Source organism: Bufo bufo, chromosome 7 (genome assembly GCF_905171765.1).
Source record: "Bufo bufo chromosome 7, aBufBuf1.1, whole genome shotgun sequence".
NCBI lineage: Eukaryota > Metazoa > Chordata > Amphibia > Anura > Bufonidae > Bufo > Bufo bufo.
Genome location: NC_053395.1, coordinates 18,797,436 through 18,819,355, shown reverse-complemented (window position 1 = coordinate 18,819,355; position 21,920 = coordinate 18,797,436). Strand labels below are relative to the sequence as shown.

The 21,920-nt window shown below is 47.7% G+C and overlaps 2 protein-coding genes across 3 annotated transcripts in view; one reads left to right on the top strand and one right to left on the bottom strand.

Moving 5' to 3' along the window:
* PPL (periplakin) overlaps nt 1-3,952 on the top strand; it is a 53,134-nt gene extending 49,182 nt beyond the window's left edge. Inside the window, exons 21-22 of the mRNA XM_040439918.1 lie at nt 343-435; nt 557-3,952. Coding sequence (XP_040295852.1) covers nt 343-435; nt 557-3,223 — 2,760 coding nt within the window. The 3' untranslated portion in view covers nt 3,224-3,952. The remainder of the gene's footprint in view (nt 1-342; nt 436-556) is intronic.
* A 1,874-nt stretch (nt 3,953-5,826) lies between these two features.
* Nucleotides 5,827-21,920, bottom strand: part of UBN1 (ubinuclein 1) — a 32,903-nt gene continuing 16,809 nt past the window's right edge. The window contains exons 11-18 of one of the 2 annotated variants that reach the window (XM_040439919.1): nt 20,236-20,349; nt 18,833-18,976; nt 17,095-17,145; nt 14,695-14,737; nt 10,679-12,547; nt 9,993-10,239; nt 9,483-9,575; nt 5,827-7,948 (exon numbers count right to left, since the gene is read on the bottom strand). In XM_040439919.1, coding sequence (XP_040295853.1) covers nt 7,875-7,948; nt 9,483-9,575; nt 9,993-10,239; nt 10,679-12,547; nt 14,695-14,737; nt 17,095-17,145; nt 18,833-18,976; nt 20,236-20,349 — 2,635 coding nt within the window. In that variant the 3' untranslated portion in view covers nt 5,827-7,874. The remainder of the gene's footprint in view (nt 7,949-9,482; nt 9,576-9,992; nt 10,240-10,678; nt 12,548-14,694; nt 14,738-17,094; nt 17,146-18,832; nt 18,977-20,235; nt 20,350-21,920) is intronic. The other variant, XM_040439920.1, reaches the window with a different exon arrangement.

Genomic DNA, 21,920 nt, shown 5'->3' with positions numbered 1-21,920 from the left:
GCATGATTAAGGGGGCATGACCCCCGAAACGTCGCGCAGGATGGGGTAGCAATCAGTTCAGCGCTCTCAGGATTACTATGCATTATAGCGATTTATTTATATGAATAAAAGGATTGAAAAAAACAAGCAAAGCTTCAAAATGAGTGAGTATTATTTATACCTCAAGAATAACCTTTTGAAAAAGACTAATACGACTGAGTGGATTATGTGGATATGATTTTGGAGCCTGAATGAGGGGTTCCGAATCAGGTCGTGGTATACTACAGGTGAAGCAACAGTTGATGATTGATGATGCTATTGGACCAATAAAGATTAATCCCAACTATTTTCTTGTTCTTGCAGGAGGCCGATTTATCTGCTAGATTCACAGAGGCCAGCGCTGTCAATAAACAAAGGCTGCAGACACTGGAGTTTGCGCAAAGCCTCTTACGCCAGGTAAGATGTGCAACAATTTAAACCATCTATGTTTCTCCATGACGTTTTCGATGGTGTAAGAATTTAAGACGATGTAATAAATGCCTTATCACTTACCATGCAATATACGTTGTATCCACAGCAACCTGAGGTGGAAGTGCAACAACAGTCAGTCCAGATGAACCGTTCAGAGAAGCCTGCTGAAGAGACCTGGAAAATCAAAAATATGTTAGATGATGAAGTCCAGCGTCGTCACCAATTGGAATCAGAGATCAGAAGCTCTCAGGAAGAGATCATCTTCCTTCAGAATCAAAAACCTCAGGAGACCATAGTCAAGAAAGAGGTCCTGAAAAAGGTACCAGATCCCCAACTGGAGGAAGAGTACCACAAGGTCCTTGAAAAGGTTTCAGAAGAACAGCGCCAAAATAAGTCTTTGCAGGATGAATTGGACTCCTTGCGGATCAAGATACGATCGCTGGAATACGAGCAGAAGGAAGGTGGACAGCAATATATAGTAAAGGAAGTCTTGAGGATTGAAAAAGACAAAGAGCAGCAAGAAGAGTTCTTAAGACTCAAAGAAGAGTTTGAGGAGATGAACAGGCAAAAAGGGGCAAAGCAAAACGAGATAGTCAACTTGAGGGAGCACATACTCATCTTGACAAAAGAGAAGAACAAGCCTCAAGAGAAAGTGACAGAGAAAGAAGTGGTAAAACTCCAAAACGATCCTCAGCTAGCCTCCGAATACAGGACACTTCAAGAGAACATGCAAAGAGAGAGTTCTCAGTGTCAGAAAGAAGAGGAGGAACTACGGTTGCTCCAAGAGAAACTGAAGCGTTTAGAAAAAGAGCGAGCCATGGCTGAAGGCAAAATCACAGTAAAGGAAGTGTTGAAGGTAGAAAAGGATCATGCCAGTGAAAGAGAGGTATCTGATCTTCGCAGGCTGTATGAAGATGAGACATCAAAGATACGTACAGCCCAGCGTGAGAAGAATGAGTTGATTCGTAAGATAGGCATCTTAGAAGACGAAAACTCTAAAGTTATTGTCCAGGAGAAAGTCCGCGAGATTATTCGGCCAGATCCTAAGGCTGAGAGCGAGTTAGCCAATTTACGCCTTGAACTGACTGAGCAAGAAAGGAAGTACCGAGCTGCTGAAGAGCAAGTAAAAGTTCTCCAGAATGAGCTATCAGCCATAAAAGCACGTGGCCCACAAGTAACAGTGAAAGAAGTAACAAAAGAAGTCATTAAACACAAGACTGATCCAGACATCATAGCAGAGCTGGAAAGACTTCGAGAGGAAATCTTGGAGAAGACAAGAATAGTAGAACGATCAGAGCTAGAGATCACTCAATTAAAACAAGAGATACAGGGTTGGATTGATACCAAACCCCAAGTACAGATTAAGGAGGTAGTTCAGGAGGTTCTGCAATATCGTGAAGACTCTGCCACCAAGAATGAGGTAGAAACCTTGAGATCCAAGTTGGCTGAAGAGCAGAAGAAGCGCTTAGATCTTGAACGTGAAAAAATGACTCAAGAAGACAAAATCAGACAGAAAGAAAGAGAGCTCTCACAAGTAAGGGAGAAGTTGGTACAACAGGAGGTTGTAAGATATGAAGAAGATCCAGTACTGAAGTCTGAGTTGAACAGTTTCTCAAACAATATTCAAAGCGAGTTGAAGCAAAAGGATCAACTACAAGAAGAGCTGCGGCAGTTGCAGTGGAGGAAATCCGAGCTTGAGCGTCAGCTGGAGGAACTAGAAAGAGAGAGACAGGCTAGACGTGAGGCAGAGCTAGAAATCCAACGTCTTAAAATCCGGTTGAATGAGCTGGAACAAAGGGAGATCGAAACTAAAGAAAAGGTAACTTTGAAGCAAAAGGTAGTCTTACAACAAGACCCCCAGCAAGAGAAGGAACACAATTTGCTGAAACTTCAAGTGGAAGAAGAAAAACACAGGAGGCAAATGCTTGAGACTGAGCTGGATGCACTCAAGAATAAGCTTGTAACCCTGGAGAAGATGGAGGTGAAGGAGAAAGTTGTCTTCTCAGAAAAAATAGAGGTCGAGAAGGACCCAGAAACAGAACAGGAAATAAAAAGACTGAAGGCCACGTTGGATGAAGAGGGCAAGCGCAGAATGGAATCTGAATCCAATGCTGAACGTCTGCAAGCTCAGCTGTCAGAGGTAGAGTTTAGCAACTCCAAATCAAACAAGGAACTGGAATATCTGCGGGAAGAAGTCCACAAACTACAGATGGAGAAGCAAAGTCTTCAGCTGGAGACCCGCCACTTGCGGTCTGAGATTGAGATTACAATAAAAGAGGCACAGGGTCTGAGAAGCTTAACTCAGGTGGATAGTGGTATCAATCTAGACTCCCGCTTATCTGCCCTGGAAAATGAGCTGCAGGGACTGAAGAAAATCTCTCGGGATAAAGATGCAGAAATTGAACAGCTTCAGAAACGTCTTGAAACCATGCAAATCAAGCGGGAACAGAGAGAGAACCATCTACGTCGATCCATTGTTGTTATCGATCCTGATACTGGTAGGGAGATGTCACCAGAAGAAGCTCGTAGGTTGGGTCTCATTGACTGGAAGATGTTTGTCAACTTACAAAGTCAAGAATGTGACTGGGAAGAAACCACCATCAAGGGGCCAAATGGTGACTCCTCTGTGATCCACGACAGGAAGTCAGGCAGGAAGTTTGACATTGAAGATGCCTTGAAGAGTGGGCGTATCACCAAACGTCAGTATGAAAGTTACCTCAACAAAGAGATGTCCATCCAGGAAATTGCAGCCTTGGTTTCTGGAAAGAAGTAATCTTTAGGGATGGCTGTGGGGCCGCACTCTGCGGTCTTGACATAGACTTTAAACCAGTTATAGCTGCCCTTTTCCTTCAATAGCAGAACCTCTATGCTTCTGTTATCCTTGGTTGACCCACATGGAGGAGATATTTTGCCATAATGCTCTCCAAACTTGAAGGCACGGGTGGGTCTCTTTACAAATCAAATGAGTCATGTAGGACCTTCCATCAGTACTGGAGCATCTTCTGCAGAGACTGAAAACCATTCTACAAGAGCTACAGAGGTCGCTGTCAGATTAACCAGCACAACTTTATGGAAGGTATCAAACTGCTGCCCTGTCCAATATCAAAGCATTCTCTGTTGTAATAGGATATTCTCAAGCCAAAGCACCAAAGAAAGCATTGTTAAAAGGAACAAGCGCTGAAAAGTGGAGTTGGTAGTATAAAGCCAAACCACAGAGGCGTTCTCCTTTATGCCATAAAAGAGCAAATAGAAATTTATATATATATATACACACACACACGTTTCATATCATTTGGTATATGGTTTAGATAGCATTTTCATGCTCTGTCTTGTTACACATCTACTGTGGTGCCTTACTAACCCCCCTATGAGAGGATGAGGTCCTCGGCCACCATTTAAATCCTGGTTTCTGTATGTCTTTCATATATTTCTGAAGGGGAAAGGGAAATATGGAAAATGTATTATTTATGATAACGCTAAATAAAGATGCGGTGGTTTTGAATGATTGGTCTGATTTGATTGGATCTGGATAAGGACTTAATAAAATTACAAACACCAAAAAAAGACAATTTTTCAGAAAAAAATTAATTTATTTCCTCCCCCACCAGCTAGTTACATATAAAACTCCCCCGCCCCCACAATCAAATTTTTTTTACATCTTCACCTCAATCTCGTTAGGACAGGCAAGCGAAAATTAAAGTTCCGAGCAATGGACTGGGTCGTGGAAAAAACCCTGAGCTTCGAGGGTTCCAATCACTTGTGTGTGCGTTTTGCAGCAGCTGTAAAGCGATACCCTTTGCAAGGACTACATATCTGTAGGACAAGTCTGAAGCTAAAGGGGGAGTCCCCCCTTTAAGCGAAATGTATGAGCATCATCAATTAGTGACACAAGCAAATCAAAGGCTACACTAGGTTATGGCTACTGTCAAATCCGCGGGGGCGGGGCATGACAAGATTCCTCGATGTGCTTTGAATCGTTGCCCCGACCCTGAGGTCCTGCAGTAGACATAAAAGACGACGAATCACCTTTGGGCAGACCATTGCTTTAAGTGATGTAATATCCAAGATGTTCATGACTATACACGGTACGGGCGGCCATGTTGCCGGCTTAGGTCACACTGCATTAGTCAACAGTACCTTTATGAAATGGATGAACATTTGGACAGCAGACAACATGGCCGCCGCCACCTTGTGATGGCTGATGGGTCTAAAAGTAACCAGTATATTTTACTCTATCCGGCTCTAAATAAAAAGGGCATCAAAAACCTCAAACAATATTAATAGAAAGTAATAATGTTTTTCAAAAATTTGGAAAAGATTGATGGGATTATTACTTTACCTTCCTGTGTATGCCGCACCCTGGGACTGAGCCCTGACCCTCATTACACAGGGAACAATATAGGCATAAAGGGGGGTGTATGTTGACACATCCTTTAATCCAGCATCTGATGATCCAGAACGTCTAAGAATCCAGACACAAAGCTGCTATATAATGTGCAATGTGACAAGCAGCCGCTCGGCCCTTACCTGTTACAAGGAGCGTCTGATACTCCAGAATAGCTAAGAATCAAGCCCCACTGATGCCGTATTAAAAGAACGTACACCCGTATAGATGCAAGTACACACGCTCGCCCGTAATATATACGCAAGGAAACACAGGTGCATAGAAGAGCTTTGCATTTTGGTTTACTTTTCACAAGGTTGGGCTGATATTTTTTTAATAAAAAAAAAAGTGGAATCGTTACCCAACATCACAAATAACAGAATATGGTGAAAAATATATGAAAAATGTACAGTAAAGTGAGCAGAATATGCACTTAAAGGGCTCCATTCAAACGGGGGAGGGGGAGTGTCATAGGACCTCCAGTCCCGTGATTGGGGGGGATCCAGACCCCACCGATCAGACACTTCCTCTAAGGCTACTTTCACACTTGCGGCAGAGGATTCCGGCAGGCAGTTCCGTCAAAACGTAAGCCAACTGATGGCATTTGTCAGACGGATCAGGATCCTGATCTGTATGACAAATGCATTACAAAGTCGGATCAGTCTCTCCGATGTCATCTGGAAAAAAACGAATCCGGCATTTATTTATTTTTTTTCACGTTTTTTTGCGGTCCGAGTATGTGCAGACCACAAAAACGGATCAGTTTTGCCGGAACACTCGGGGCCCGATCCGGCATTAATGCATGTCAATGGGGGAAAAAAAAAAAATTCGGATCCAACATGTGTTCCGGAATTTTGGACGGAGATAAAACTGCAGCATGCTGCGTTATTATCTCCGTCCTGAAAAGTCAAAAAGACTGAACTGAAGACGTCCTGAACGGATTGCTCTCCAATCAGAATGCATGGGGATAAATGGAGCGTTTTTTTTTTCCGGTATTGAACCCCTAGGACGTAACTCAGTGCCGGAAAAGAATAACGCAAGTGTGAAAGTTTAAATCTTGGGACGACCCCTCTGAAGGGTATGTAAACTTATACAACAGATACAATTTGAACTGCTCCAAGGCATCTGAACCAGAAAAAGAAATCGCCATCCTCATGAAATCCACCATCCACCTACTCTTAGAAAAAAATCTGATTACTAATGACTGGCAAAGGCAGGATTGCTGAACCTTTTCTGCTTTCTGCTACTCCTGCCTTGAGCTGCAGACCAGAGTAATCCGAGACAGACTGGTTACTAGGGACTTGCTGCCTGCCAACCCTGTTGTAACTGCGAGGCCGCAAACTGTCAGACAGGAGTAGTTCACCTCAGAAGTGGACTGTCTCTGTGCTGCCAGCAGAGAAGGAGATGGATATCATCCCTTACCTCAGCTGGTATTAGTAATCAGATAGGAGCTCGAACCAAGAGACAAGTGGAGACACCTACTCATTTTAAACGGCTTTTCCAGGATTAGAAAAAAAAAAAAAAAATGGCTCCTCTCTTCCAAAACAGTGCCACATCAGTCCACAGGTTGTGTCTGGTACTGCAGCTGAGCTCCAATGAAGTGAATGGGAAAAGGTTGTAATACCACACACATCCTGTGGACAGGTGTGGCACTGTTTTTGGAAAAAAGCAGCTATGCTTTTCTAATTTAATAAGAAACAACCCTGACCCCCCCCCCCCCCCCCAACAATCAGGACAGATCCTCGACCCCCTTAAAACAAGATTATAGGAGGGAGTCGAAAACAAGAACCCCAAAGAGCGAATATTAAAGGGTTCTGGGGCCTCACTCAAATGGAGCCTAATCGTAGTGTCAAGTTTTCTGCTTTTCATTTCTTCACCAATTTCAAGATCTCTGCTAGCAGTCAGGCAATGGAAAGATCCTTGCTTACATTCAGGGGCCAATACCGGCCACTTAGACCGGCTCGAACAGCTGGAATTGTTACAGTGTATCAGTGAAGAAAATTCTCCCTCCTGTCCAGGCCTTCAGGATGGTATAGCTGCGCTGATACACTGCGACAAACTGCAGCAGAATGTGCTATTACATTTATAGAAAAACAGCTGCAATGTTTTTCGGGAGCTGGATCGCCTGATTGAGGGGGGGGGAAGGGGGGTTGTCTTTGATGAAACAGCCCCTTTAAGTGCTCTCCAGTTTGAGGATTAGACCCCCCCCCCTCCACCATAGAGCTGCACTGCAGCGAGAAGCTCGGACGTACATTTCTACAATGAATCCAGTATCAAAACCACTATCAAATAGCTATAAAAACGCGTCGTGCCGCCACACGCGCCATCGTACACAGCAAAAGCGCGAAAAACTCAGCAGAACGGTACAAAACTAGTGCAAGAGGCTGAGCTCAGAAATGCCCTGGCTCCATCAGAGTGCTAGAAACGGACGACCGGAGGAAACGGCGAAGCCCCGCCTCCCGCGACGACTGGTAAAACACATAATTCTCAAATATTGCAAAAAAGTAATAATTAAAAAATAGTTCTCGTCAGTGCCTCTAGGGGGGCGACCACATAGTGCATGTCGTTCCAGGGTGTCCCCCGCCATTGATAACCGTCTCGTGGATTGTCATGACATGGAAGACTTTGGTCCGTGACGCTCTCCCTCCCAGAATCCTTTGCTTCATATTCAATGGCCGCCATCCACTGATGTCAATTGGAGATTTGTTTGCTACATAATTACAGCTAATAAGACTGCTGGCGCCTCCCGTGTCCGTCCACACTGTGATGCCCCCACGTAGAGGGGGATGGGAGAGACGCCCACCTACCTGTACCTACTACTCAGGTCAGCTCTGCATATACCGGCCATCACCATAGAAATGTATACAAAATAAGGAGCGGACGCGGCGGTATAAATCCTGTCTATTAAAAAAAAAAAAAAGTTCTAATTTCTACAAATATAAAAGCTGCAGCGTCCGTCCGCTGCCGCCCAGTAGAAAACAAGTCTGAGTCACGGAAAAGTCAGGTCCTCAGTTCAGGGGGAAGACGTCCCCCCGGGTCCTCAGGGGTTGTTCGGTCGGCCAGGTCTCATCTGGGAGGGCACAGTTCCCTTGCTGTGAGTGTGCGCGCCATCTGCTGGACAGAGAGAGAACTGCTAGTACAGTCATAAAAATACAAACCCCTCCCCCAAATCACATGTGAAGTCTTACAGGGGTTGGGATATGCAATGCCTGAACGGCAGGGGTCCGACTGCTGTGACCCCCCCCCCCAACCGATCACAAGTGGCAGAAGCACTCACTGTACCCTGCCGATCCTTCACGGCATATCCTAGCGCTATCATGATACAGTATTCTGGCTTTTAAAAAGGATGACAACCACCAGTGGCAGCGGTCGTCAGCCAGCTCATTCAAGGCGTACCTGCTCTCCAGTGCCAAATACTCTGCTTGTGTCAGTCTTCACTGCAGTTCTGGCTTTCCATTCATTTACCAGGGCAGCGCTTCAGGTTCCGCACATACAGGATTATGTAGGCCTAGGAAGTAGCCTAAGCGCTCATGGAATGCCACAGCCTCTTCAGACAGCCAATTGGCAGAGTTGCAGGGAGTCGGAGCGCCGCCCCACACCGAGGCCGGTCGGAGCGCCGCCCCACACCGAGGCCGGTCGGAGCGCCGCCCCACACCGAGGCCGGTCGGAGCGCCGCCCCACACCGAGGCCGGTCGGAGCGCCGCCCCACACCGAGGCCGGTCGGAGCGCCGCCCCACACCGAGGCCGGTCGGAGCGCCGCCCCACACCGAGGCCGGTCGGAGCGCCGCCCCACACCGAGGCCGGTCGGAGCGCCGCCCCACACCGAGGCCGGTCGGAGCGCCGCCCCACACCGAGGCCGGTCGGAGCGCCGCCCCACACCGAGGCCGGTCGGAGCGCCGCCCCACACCGAGGCCGGTCGGAGCGCCGCCCCACACCGAGGCCGGTCGGAGCGCCGCCCCACACCGAGGCCGGTCGGAGCGCCGCCCCACACCGAGGCCGGTCGGAGCGCCGCCCCACACCGAGGCCGGTCGGAGCGCCGCCCCACACCGAGGCCGGTCGGAGCGCCGCCCCACACCGAGGCCGGTCGGAGCGCCGCCCCACACCGAGGCCGGTCGGAGCGCCGCCCCACACCGAGGCCGGTCGGAGCGCCGCCCCACACCGAGGCCGGTCGGAGCGCCGCCCCACACCGAGGCCGGTCGGAGCGCCGCCCCACACCGAGGCCGGTCGGAGCGCCGCCCCACACCGAGGCCGGTCGGAGCGCCGCCCCACACCGAGGCCGGTCGGAGCGCCGCCCCACACCGAGGCCGGTCGGAGCGCCGCCCCACACCGAGGCCGGTCGGAGCGCCGCCCCACACCGAGGCCGGTCGGAGCGCCGCCCCACACCGAGGCCGGTCGGAGCGCCGCCCCACACCGAGGCCGGTCGGAGCGCCGCCCCACACCGAGGCCGGTCGGAGCGCCGCCCCACACCGAGGCCGGTCGGAGCGCCTAACCCTAATTTATGAACATTACCATAAAATAAAGCATCTCCCTAAAATAATAATCCCCTCCCCCCAGCAATTGTCTAGATCACAATGAGGTTTCTGTGCTCATTTGCCCCAGCCCAGGAACGGCCCACCTCCCTACACAGAGGCCCGCATAATGCCACTACCTGTCTGTGCTGGCTGCATGTGTCCAGATACGGCCTGGTGAGGGATGGGGGTGGAAGGATGGCCTGTGCTGGTGTGTAGACCACCCAGGATACCTGGAAAGAGAGGGGGGGGCACATAGTCAGAGATCTCTGTAATCCCCGGGAGTCAACACAAAACTTCAGCAACTTTCAACGCACCAGCCCGCACCTCCACCTGCAATTTTACATCAGCAGTGAACGGTATAAAGTTTTAGCCCATAGATCTGAAGAGGAATGTCCCCCATTTACTGACAGCAAGCAGAGCTCTTGAAAATGGTGAGGAATTGAAATGCAAAGCCTACTGGAAAGTTGCAGAACTTTTCGTAATGCAGCGATTAAACGGCCGAGGCCTTCTTCAAGAGCAGCACTCATCACGGGCTGGACGGTCGGCTATGGCTTTAGACACGCCCGTTGCACCATGTAAGAAGCCCCTCCCATTCCTGAGAAATAATTACTGCAATTCTTACGATGCCGTGTAACGAGTGTACTTACTCCTTGGCAGTCCGTGGTTGAAGGTGCCCGGGGCCGGCCCGGTGACAATGGCGTCTTTCGAAGCTCTGGCTTTTGGAGGAGGATCAGTGGTAAAGGACACGACGTGCAAAGGAAAGGTGTTGATGGGGGAGAGGAGTCCGAGCGCGGCCGGTGCGGACATCCTCACTCCGTTCTGTTTGTAAGACGAGGTCAGGATGGTCAGTGGGGCTGGGCCTAGCAAGCCGGGAGCTGCACTGCCCTTCTGCGACTGCAAGGGATACAAGAAACATACACAACATTGAGCGCCTCAACTCTGCTACATGGGCCGGAGCATTAAAGGGGTTGTCTAGGATTAGAATAACATGGCCTCTTTCTTCCAGGAAGAGCACCACACCTATCCACAGGTTTTATGTGTAATTGCAGCCCAGCCTCATGCAATGAATACAAGCTGCAATACCAGACACAACCTATGCATGTGCATGGCACCGTTTCTGGTAGAAAGTGGACATGTTTTTTTAAAATCCTGTACAACCCCTTTAAAGTGGTTTTCCGAGATTTTCATACTAAATGACCTATCCACAGGTTCTGATCAATGGGGGTCCGACTCCCAGAGGATAGGTCATCAGTATGAAAATCCAAAACCCTTCCAATGAGGAAAAGTGATGTCATCATATTACCGGCCCCCAGTAAACCAATGTCTTACTTACACTGACGATCGACGTCGCATTTCCTCCTCCAGCCACCATAGAGGATGTCAGTAACTTGGCCACTCCTTGCGTTCCTCCTCCAGAGGTTTGAGGAGCCATCAGGGTCAGTTTCTGGGGAGGGGGCTTTTTGGTGGACATTGTGGTGGTGTTACGACTGGCAGATGTAGGGGGTTGGTTCAGGGTTGCTGTGGGGTTACGACTGGCAGATGTAGGGGGCTGGCTCAGGGTTGCTGTGGGGTTACGACTGGCAGATGTAGGGGGTTGGCTCAGTGTTGTGGTGGGGTTACGACTGGCAGATGTAGGGGGTTGGCTCAGTGTTGTGGTGGGGTTACGACTGGCAGATGTAGGGGGTTGGCTCAGTGTTGTGGTGGGGTTACGACTGGCAGATGTAGGGGGTTGGCTCAGTGTAGTGGTGGGGTTACGACTGGCAGATGTAGGGGGTTGGCTCAGTGTAGTGGTGGGGTTACGACTGGCAGATGTAGGGGGTTGGCTCAGTGTAGTGGTGGGGTTACGACTGGCAGATGTAGGGGGTTGGCTCAGTGTTGTGGTGGGGTTACGACTGGCAGATGTAGGGTGTTGGTTCAGTGTTGTGGTGGGGTTACGACTGGCAGATGTAGGGGGTTGGTTCAGTGTTGTGGTGGGGTTACGACTGGCAGATGTAGGGGGTTGGTTCAGTGTTGTGGTGGAGTTACGACTGGCAGATGTAGGGGGTTGGTTCAGTGTTGTGGTGGGGTTACGACTGGCAGATGTAGGGGGTTGGCTCAGTGTTGTGGTGGGGTTACGACTGGCAGATGTAGGGGGTTGGCTCAGTGTTGTGGTGGGGTTACGACTGGCAGATGTAGGGGGTTGGCTCAGTGTTGTGGTGGGGTTACGACTGGCAGATGTAGGGTGTTGGTTCAGTGTTGTGGTGGGGTTACGACTGGCAGATGTAGGGGGTTGGTTCAGTGTTGTGGTGGGGTTACGACTGGCAGATGTAGGGGGTTGGTTCAGTGTTGTGGTGGGGTTACGACTGGCAGATGTAGGGGGTTGGTTCAAGGTTGTGGTGGGCTTTTGCCCACTAGTGTTACCATGCGGAGGAGCAGGGAGTCTGTTGATAGCTCTGTAGACCTGAGTTCCAACAAGGCCAGGGTTACTGGGAGTCTTGACTATGAATCCCAAAGGAACTACAGGCTTGTGACTGGTACCTGAAGGAGATGAGGAAGGAGGGATACCCTGGGGTTTGACTGGTTTGGTCTGAGGGGCGAGAGGCTGCTGTGACGGTGAAGGAGCGGAGACCTTGGCGCCCCCACTCTGGATCGGATGAGTAAAGCTCCCCTTGGTGGCTTGGTTGCTCATTTGGTAGACATTCACTGAGGGCTGCACAACCGGGTTTGCAGCTTGAGTCTTGGCTGGCCCCGGTTGGTGCTGAGACAGAGCCTTCTGCTTCGTTTCAGACGCAGGTTTTGGGAGGGACACCTGAGGCATCATCATCTTCTTCTCCGAGCCCGTAGCCATAAACTTCTTATGGAAAACTGGCCGTGCTGATGGCTGTAAAGTAATGATGGCAGATAAAGGAGGGCATGGCTTCTTCTTCTCCTCCACCACCATGATGGGTTTTTCAGAACCAGAAGACTTTGAGGGGGCTGGAAACTCAAAAACCAGGCCGGAGGCTCTGCCCGAAAGAGCAGTCAGGTGTTCTGAAACACCATCCAGGGAGGGAGGGTTGTGGATCAGATCTCCATCCAGTGAGTTGTCCTGAGTGTCAGCAGACACCAAGGACCCTCCGGCAAATGCAACAGAGGCAGTACTGTCCCTGGCGGTGGTGACCGCAGGTCCTTGGGATTCCGCAGAGGGGCCTGGCGTGCTCTTGTCCTGCTTATTAGAAGATTCCTATAATAAGAATGGAAGAGATAGCACAACATGACCACAAGCAGATGGAGAGTCCTGTCAGATAACGATGACAAGCAGGTGACCATTTTTCAAAAGGATAAATCATCCTTAAAGGAACTACATCTGGTCCCTTTAATGACCACCTCTATGCGGTCCTAACAGTGGGCTCCTGACAGTGACTGGTAAGAAGAGACTATAGGAGCCGTGTGTGGATGTTTAAAGGCGTCCTCCCACAAATCACACAGGATTGCCGAGACCCCCACCAATCATGAGAACTTGGCCACAAGTCCCCCTGTTCCTTCTCACAGCACAACACGTTCTAGCGATTAGCGGGGGTCTCAGCAGTTGGGGCCCTTGTGATCATACATTATCAGTTATGTATCCCTACATACTACTAATTTATGGAAAAACATTTGTAAAGGGGTTGTGTCACCTGTGGGATCCGCACCTATCTCCAGAACTGTACCCCGAAAGTGAAGGAGAGCGCACTCGGCTATTTTCAGAAGTCCCGTAGAAATGAACTGAGGGTGGTCACACAAGCATGGCTGCTCTGCTCACGTCGGGGGTCCCGTTCTAGAAAATAGGAGCAGGTCCTAGAGGTGGGACTTGCACCTGACACTGGTGGCATATCCTAGTGATATGCCTCAAAGTCTGAGATGAGACAACCCCTTTAAAGGGTTTCTGTCACCCCACAAAACTCTTTTTTTTTTTTTTTTGGATAGTTAGATTCCTCCTAGTGCGATATAGGAGAATATAATAGTCTTACTTACTTTCATGCGGCCGATTCTTTATAAAACAAACTTTTATAATATGTAAATGAGGGCTCTACCAGCAAGTAGGGCGTCTACTTGCTGGTAGCTGCTGCAGAAATCCGCCCCCTCGCCGTGTTGATTGACAGGGCCAGCCGTGATCTCCTCCTCCGGCCGGCCCTGTCAGTAATTCAAAAATCGCGCGCCTCTGGTCATTCGGCGCAGGCGCTCTGAGATGAGGAGGCTCGTCTCCTCAGCACTCCCTCAGTGCGCCTGCGCCGATGACGTCTTCTCTTTCGGTGATGTCATCGGCGCAGGAGCACTGAGGAGACGAGCCTCCTCATCTCAGAGCGCCTGCACCGAATGACCAGAGGCGCGCGATTTTTGAATTACTGACAGGGCCGGCCGGAGGAGGAGATCACGGCTGGCCCTGTCAATCAACACGGCGAGGGGGCGGATTGCTGCTGCGGCTACCAGCAAGTAGACGCCCTACTTGCTGGTAGAGCCCTCATTTACATATTATAAAACTTCGTTTTATAAAGAATCGGCCGCATGAAAGTAAGTAAGAGCATTATATTCTCCTATATCGCACTATGAGCAATCTAACTATCCCAAAAAAAAAATATGAGTTTTGTGGGGTGACAGAAACCCTTTAAGGCAAAATAGACTGAAGTGCAATGTCAGGAGTCGGGGTAAAGAAGGATCAGGCCTGCTGGCTTTCATCATTCCAGATCCCTTGTTCCCACCACCAGAAGAGGAGTCTTCAGCAGCTTATTCCCATTTCTGAATGTGTAAGGACATAGAGGTCAGGAGGCAAAAGCTGCCGGCTGAACTACTGAAGGTGTACGACGGTATTTCTGGGTCCGAAGCCGGTCCACGATTTTGTAGAACGGATGCGGACCCATTCATTTCAACAAGGCCGCAAAAGATGCAGACAGCACATCATGTGCTGTCCGCATCCGTAGGTACATTCCACGGCCCCGCAATCGTGGACAAGATAAGCCGCTGCCAGAGCAGTCTGGAGGAGGTCAGAAATGTCTTCACCTCTTCGTTGGCAGGACGCATGTCGACTGGGCTACGCACATAGGTGTATAAGGGTGGTCAGGAGAGAAACAAGCGCTCAGACGAAAGCTACCTAATGAGCATGGCCGACCCTAGAGCCGGTAGGAGGCATCAGCCTGCACATCCTGCACACCAGCTCATCGAGGCTTTAACGCTGGCCATAGACATGAGCTATTTATCTGCAGACCACCGGCAGACAACCTGATGCCTGTGGTGGTCATACAGTTTCCGGCCGACACCCCCCACATTTCCAGGATCTTTCCCTTGCATCTCTGGTCACTGAACGAATATCTGGACACAGTGTCTTCATGAGAAATCGTCACCAAATCACATTACCTTTGCTCTGATTTTCGGGGGAATGACCGTTTTGTTCTTTGCCCTGCAAACAGTAACGTAAAAACCAATGATATAATAAATGTACATGGAGATCGGGACCAGTTCACAGCAAGCAGAGATCTTGGAAACAGTGGGGAATGGAAACACAAAGCACATGACAAATCTACAGAAGCGTTATTCCCGTTATGTGACGTTACCACCCCCCCTCAATCCACAGGATAATAGAAAACTTATCTCAATACACATCATGGGTTTCACTTAGGATATTACATCTGAAGTTGTGGAAACTAAATATTTAGAACATCTATAAATTGTGTGTGTATATAGTATATACAGTACAGACCAAAAGTTTGGACACACCTTCTCATTCAAAGACTTTTCTTTATTTTCATGACTATGAAAATTGTAGATTCACACTGAAGGCATCAAAACTATGAATTAACACATGTGGAATTATATACATAACAAACAAGTGTGAAACAACTGAAAATATGTCATATTCTAGGTTCTTCAAAGTAGCCACCTTTTGCTTTGATTACTGCTTTGCACACTCTTGGCATTCTCTTGATGAGCTTCAAGAGGTAGTCCCCTGAAATGGTTTTCACTTCACAGGTGTGCCCTGTCAGGTTTAACAAGTGGGATTTCTTGCCTTATAAATGGGGTTGGGACCATCAGTGGCGTTGAGGAGAAGTCAGGTGGATACACAGCTGATAGTCCTACTGAATAGACTGTTAGAATTTGTATTATGGCAAGAAAAAAGCAGCTAAGTAAAGAAAAACGAGTGGCCATCATTACTTTAAGAAATGAAGGTCAGTCAGTCAGTCAGCCGAAAAATTGGGAAAACTTTGAAAGTAAGGGCTATTTGACCATGAAGGAGAGTGATGGGGTGCTGCTCCAGATGACCTGGCCTCCACAGTCACCGGACCTGAACCCAATCGAGATGGTTTGGGGTGAGCTGGACCGCAGAGTGAAGGCAAAAGGGCGAACAAGTGCTAAGCATCTCTGGGAACTCCTTCAAGACTGTTGGAAGACCATTTCAGGGGACTACCTCTTGAAGCTCATCAAGAGAATGCCAAGAGGGTGCAAAGCAGTAATCAAAGCAAAAGGTGGCTACTTTGAAGAACCTAGAATATGACATATTTTCAGTTGTTTCACACTTGTTTGTTATGTATATAATTCCACATGTGTTAATTCATAGTTTTGATTCCTTCATAGTCATGAAAATAAGAAAACTCTTTGAATGAGAAGGTGTGTCCAAACTTTTGGTCTGTACTGTATATATATTGTATACACACATGTATATACTACACAAAACGCAATAATACAATTTAATACACCTGTGCTAATAGTACGTTAGGATAGATATATATATATCCTATTACAGAACCTATATTTTTTGATAATTTAAATATGTAATGCCTGTAATTCATATGTTTGGAACTAAAGGGAATAAACCCCCCGAATGTTATGATTTATTGAACTGAAAACTTAAAGGGAGTCTTTCACCTAATCTGAGCGTTTTAGACCGCTCAGATCAGGTTATAGACTCTTTGACCCTCATTACAATCGTACCTTTCTCTTCTGTGTCCCTCGTCCAGATCATGAAAATAACACTTTTTAAACTTATGCAAATGATCTTCTGAAGGTGCCCAGAAAAACACCTCCAGCCGGCGGACGTCACAAGCGGCACCAGAGGACGGCGGGCTGGGAACTGGCCCACACCTGCGCACTGCTCTGCCCATTATGGGCAGAGGAACAGCTTTTCATATTGCGCATGCGCCGGCCAACTAAAGACATCATAAGTTTAAAAAGTGTTAATTTTCATGATCTGGACGAGGGACACAGAGGAGAAAGGTACGATTGTAATGAGGGTCAAAGAGTCTATAACCTGATCTGAGCGGTCTAAAACGCTCAGATTAGGTGAAAGACTCCCTTTAAATAAAAAGAATATATATAAAAGGATAAGGAAAACTATTAGATTGGTGGGGGTCTTACTGCTGGGATCCCTACCAATCACAAGACCCGGGACCCCCATACCCCGTGACCGGTCAGACAGCCACATACAGCGCCAGTATGATCACAGTAGGCGCACACCCATTTGGGGTAACAGCTTATGGTCTAGACCAGTGGTCAGCAACCTTGGCACTCCAGCTGTTTTGAAACTACAACTCCCAGCATGCTCCATTCACTTCTATGGGAGTTCTGAAAATAGCTAAGCAAGTGTGCATGCTGGGAGTCGTAGTTTCACCACAGCTGGAGTGCCGAAGGTTGCTGATCCCTGGTCTAGACTGATAAACTGCAAAAAATCCCCAGCTCTGAGCAGGACCGCAACGAGTGCTCAGATCAAGAGTATTTCCATTCACTGTCAGTAAGCAGCTCATTGATAACGGTGATACTCACATCGGGGGGCGGAGCTGGGGGTACACACGTCTGGTCTCCCTGAAGAGCGTCCTGCAAACGACAAAGTGCGAGGAAGAGTGTGAGACGCTGCGGCTCCGCCACCGGTCACGTATGAAGCCATTTGCCAATCACAGCGCGGCTTCCATTTCATAGAATGCCGTTGGCTCTTGAAAGCTGCACTGTGATTGGCTGCTATGGTTTTCCCTGCTGACAATTTCCATAAATCTCCCCCAAAGTGTTTTTTTTTTTTGTTTTTTACGAGGGTCGTCAGGTCACTGTTACGGAGCCCTGCTTTAACCCCTTAAAGACCGGGCCCATTTCAATTTTAGATTTTTCCTCTCCATAGCCATAACCTTTTTATTTTTCTGTTGACGTAGCCATATGAGGGCGTTTTATTTAATGCTGCCTTTTAATTGACCAGGTCTTGTATTGGAAAACGGGGAAAGAAAAATTCTTAGTGGGATAAAAATTAGAAGAAAAAAAAATTACTAAATCAAAAAAAAAAAAATTCCACCAAGGTTTTTGGGGTTTTGACATCACAACGTTCACTGTGCGCTAAAAATGACGTCCTAATTCTGCAGCTCAATACGATTACAGCGAAACTTGTATCGTTTTATTTTGTTTAATTACTTTTAAATCACTAGGCTTGTGCCATTCAACCTTCAGATCACAGATCCAGTGGATTCGTTCAAAAGATTCGATGTTCCCGTACAGCACTAAAATGTATGGGCTCCGAGGAGGCAAAGTTCGTTTCGCCTGAAGTCGCACAAGACTTTGGTTAATTCCTACAGTATTCATATCGGAGTATTGAAAAACTATCTAAAATAGCAATCCGAACTGGGCTTTGTGGTCCTACTGGCCGGCACCTCGGTACCAAAGCCCAGTCCGGATTGCTGTTGGAAAAGAGGACTAAAATAAATGGCGAACCACGTTTTATATAAAAAAAAAATATTAAAAAAAAAAATATTAAAAAAAAATCCGATTATGGCGTTCACAGCACAGGAAATTTTTTTTTTTTATATTTTATAGTTTAATAGTTCTGACAATTACGGACACAGCGAAACCCCAAATGTTTATTTTTCTTATTGTTTATATATTTTTATATGTAAAATTGGGAAATGTGGGAGAAACTTTTTTTTTATTTTTTTAAAACTTTTTATTTTTTTTAGCTTGTCACTTAATAACTATTAGCCCCCTTAGGCCTCTTTCACACTGGGTGCGATACGTGAGTTGAACGTATTGCACCCGCACTGAATCCCGACCCATTCATTTCTATGGGGCTGTTCAGATGAGCGGTGATTTTCACGCATCACTTGTGCGTTGCGTGAAAATCGCAGCATGCTCTATATTGTGCGTTTTTCACGCAACGCAGGCCCCATAGAAGTGAATGGGTCTGCGCGAAAATAAATATATAAATCGCAAGCATCCGCCACTTTTGCAGTCCCATTGAAATGAATGGGTCCGCACCCGTTCCGCGACAGGGTTCAGCACCATCGCCATTCCCAGTCATTGCGGCCGGGTGCCTTTTGCGTCAAGGGGTTAAAGAACAACTGAAACCCCCCCCACCCAAAACAAAAAAAACACTACACTGTAAAGATCCCCAGCAGCCTCTTTGGAGGAGCCTTGGAAAAGCTGGGTGGTGACCAAATCTCGGCTGCCATTACATAGGGGTTGTCTGGGTGTTTAGGAAAGCTGGGTGACCCCATTTCTCTGTACTTGACTCTGTCTCCCAACATACCGAGCCTGCATCCAACCGCGGGGCCACAAGGGTCTGACCTCCTCATCCAGGAAGCTCTTTAAATATTCCTCCAGGCTGGAGGCGCCACATCCCCCGGGCTCATATATATCCACCTTCATTCGCACCAGCTGGCACAGCAGCTGCCTGCAGAGACAGAGGGAGTGAGGGCACAGAAGAGGAGAAGCTGGCGGTGGGCACACAATGGCGGCTGGTCACGAAGTCGATTAACCCTTTGAGGATCTTCTCTTCTTGCATTACCATTTTTTACTCCCGACCTTCCCGGAGCCATAACTTTTTTACTTTACCGGTCACGCAGCAGAGTGAGGGCTTGTTTTTTGCGGGACAAGTCATACTTTTTAATGGCACCATTGCATACAGTGTAGTGGGTAGATGGAAAAAAAAAAATTACAAATGGGATGGAATTGGAAAAATTCAATCTCTGGAACAGAACAATTACAACCACATTTATATAGTTTTTCTTGTGTTTTAATGCTAAAAAAAATAAAAAATAAATGTATTCAGCTTTTTGGGGGTTGGTGACGCAACGTAATGAATATGCCAAGAATCGGCTGGACTAATACCACTGCAAGCAGTGGTACTTGTCCGACCGATTCTCAGCCGGTCCCCATTATAGTTAACGGGGCCAAACAGCATCCATGTCGCTTCTGGCAATGCCGGTTACAGAGAGATCTGGCAGGCCGTTCCCCGCCGAATCACACGCACGCTAGTGGGAAACTAGCCTGACGTGATTTAATACATTAGTGTATGGAAAATTCGGTATATTTCGATGCAGTGCTGCCACCTGCAGTAAAATACACCCGGAATGGGCCTGGAAGCATTGCAGAGGCTGAGGACTATCATCACTAAGAAAAGCCTTCCCCGATCTCAGTTCCAGCCTCGGGAGCGCAGCCATCCCGGGTTTCCCACTCTCAGATGGCGTGGACACATGGCACCTGAGGGGCTAAATGTCTGCGATTTGCATTATCGCCGATCACAGGCATTAGCCACGGGTGTCTGCGAGCGCCGTCTTCCACCGTACATGTATTCCAGTTTCCTGTAAATCTCAAAGAGGTTGTCCAGGATTTCGATACTGGTGATCAAAGGGTTATCAGAGTTATCTCCAGTGCCCGCCATTGCAGCCACCGATGGCACAGGTTCAGCTCCTTACCATTCATATTTCTCGTCCACTAATGGACAGTCTCCTGTACTAAACCATGACCCAGGAGGTATGGATGACTACTGCAGAAGACGTCTTACCCATCCAGGTCAGTCTCTCCAGATATGTAGATACGAGAATAATCTAATTTTTTCTGGTTTCACCCAAAAACCATTGGAGAGCATTACCCAGCAGTCCCCAGATTACCAGATGCCATAGCGAGTGTGGTCACATACAGACCCCTCACCTGATCTCCTCCGTCCACTGGAACTTCTTGCGGGGTCCGGCTGCTTTCTTGCTCCCCTTGTCCTCTTCCTCCTCGAGCGTCTTCTGCTCCTTCTCCTTGTCTTCAGACAACATCCTGACAGATTTAAAGTTATAATCAGGGGAGGCAGCGTTAATTATTTGGCAGGTTTAACCCTTTCATCACATTACCCCTCCCAACCAGAATATCTTCCGAGAGTAGACACCTGGATCATTACGAAGATACCGCTGAACCCTCAGGGGAGGCTTCGTGTGATTTTGCATCAGTGAGATGTTTTGTAAGAAATGCATAAAAATTCACATTTGCGGCTAAAAGAACCTGCGACAAACAAAACCTACTACTAATAATAAAAGTACAGGACGTGCGGAGCGCACACCGGTCACTGATGTACATGTCTTCATGCACAAAATCACCAGAACCGAAGAGATCAATTACAGTTGCAAGAAAAAGTATGTGAACCCTTTGGAATGATGTGGATTTCTGCACAAATTGGTCATAAAATGTGATCTGATCTTCATCTAAGTCACAACAATAGACAATCACAGTCTGCTTAAACTATAACACACAAGGAATTAAATGTTACCATGTTTTTATTGAACACACCATGTAAACATTCACAGTGCAGGTGGAAAAAGTATGTGAACCCCTAGACTAATGACATCTCCAAGAGCTAATTGGAGTGAGGTGTCAGCCAACTGGAGTCCAATCAATGAGATGAGATTGGAGGTGTTGGTTACAGCTGCCCTGCCCTATAAAACACACACCAGTTCTGGGTTTGCTTTTCACAAGAAGCATTGCCTGATGTGAATGATGCCTCGCACAAAAGAGCTCTCAGAAGACCTACGATTAAGAATTGTTGACTTGCATAAAGCTGGAAAGGGTTATAAAAGTATCTCCAAAAGCCTTGCTGTTCATCAGTCCACAGTAAGACAAATTGTCTATAAATGGAGAAAGTTCAGCACTGCTGCTACTCTCCCTAGGAGTGGCCGTCCTGTAAAGGTGACTGCAAGAGCACAGCGCAGACTGCTCAATGAGGTGAAGAAGAATCCTAGAGTGTCAGCTAAAGACTTACAAAAGTCTCTGGCATATGCTAACATCCCTGTTAGCGAATCTGCGATACGTAAAACACTAAACAAGGATGGATTTCATGGGAGGATACCACAGAGGAAGCCACTGCTGTCCAAAAACAACATTGCTGCACGTTTACAGTTTGCACAAGAGCACCTGGATGTTCCACAGCAGTACTGGCAAAATATTCTGTGGACAGATGAAACCAAAGTGGAGTTGTTTGGAAGAAACACACAACACTATGTGTGGAGAAAAAGAGGCACAGCACACCAACCTCAAAACCTCATCCCAACTGTAAAGTATGGTGGTGGGGGCATCATGGTTTGGGGCTGTTTTGCTGTGTCAGGGCCTGGACGGATTGCTATCATCGAAGGAAAAATAAATTCCCAAGTTTATCAAGACATTTTGCAGGAGAACTTAAGGCCATCTGTCCACCAGCTGAAGCTCAACAGAAGATGGGTGTTGCAACAGGACAACGACCCAAAGCATAGAAGTAAATCAACAACCGAATGGCTTAAACAGAAGAAAATACGCCTTCTGGAGTGGCCCAGTCAGAGTCCTGACCTCAACCCGATTGAGATGCTGTGGCATGACCTCAA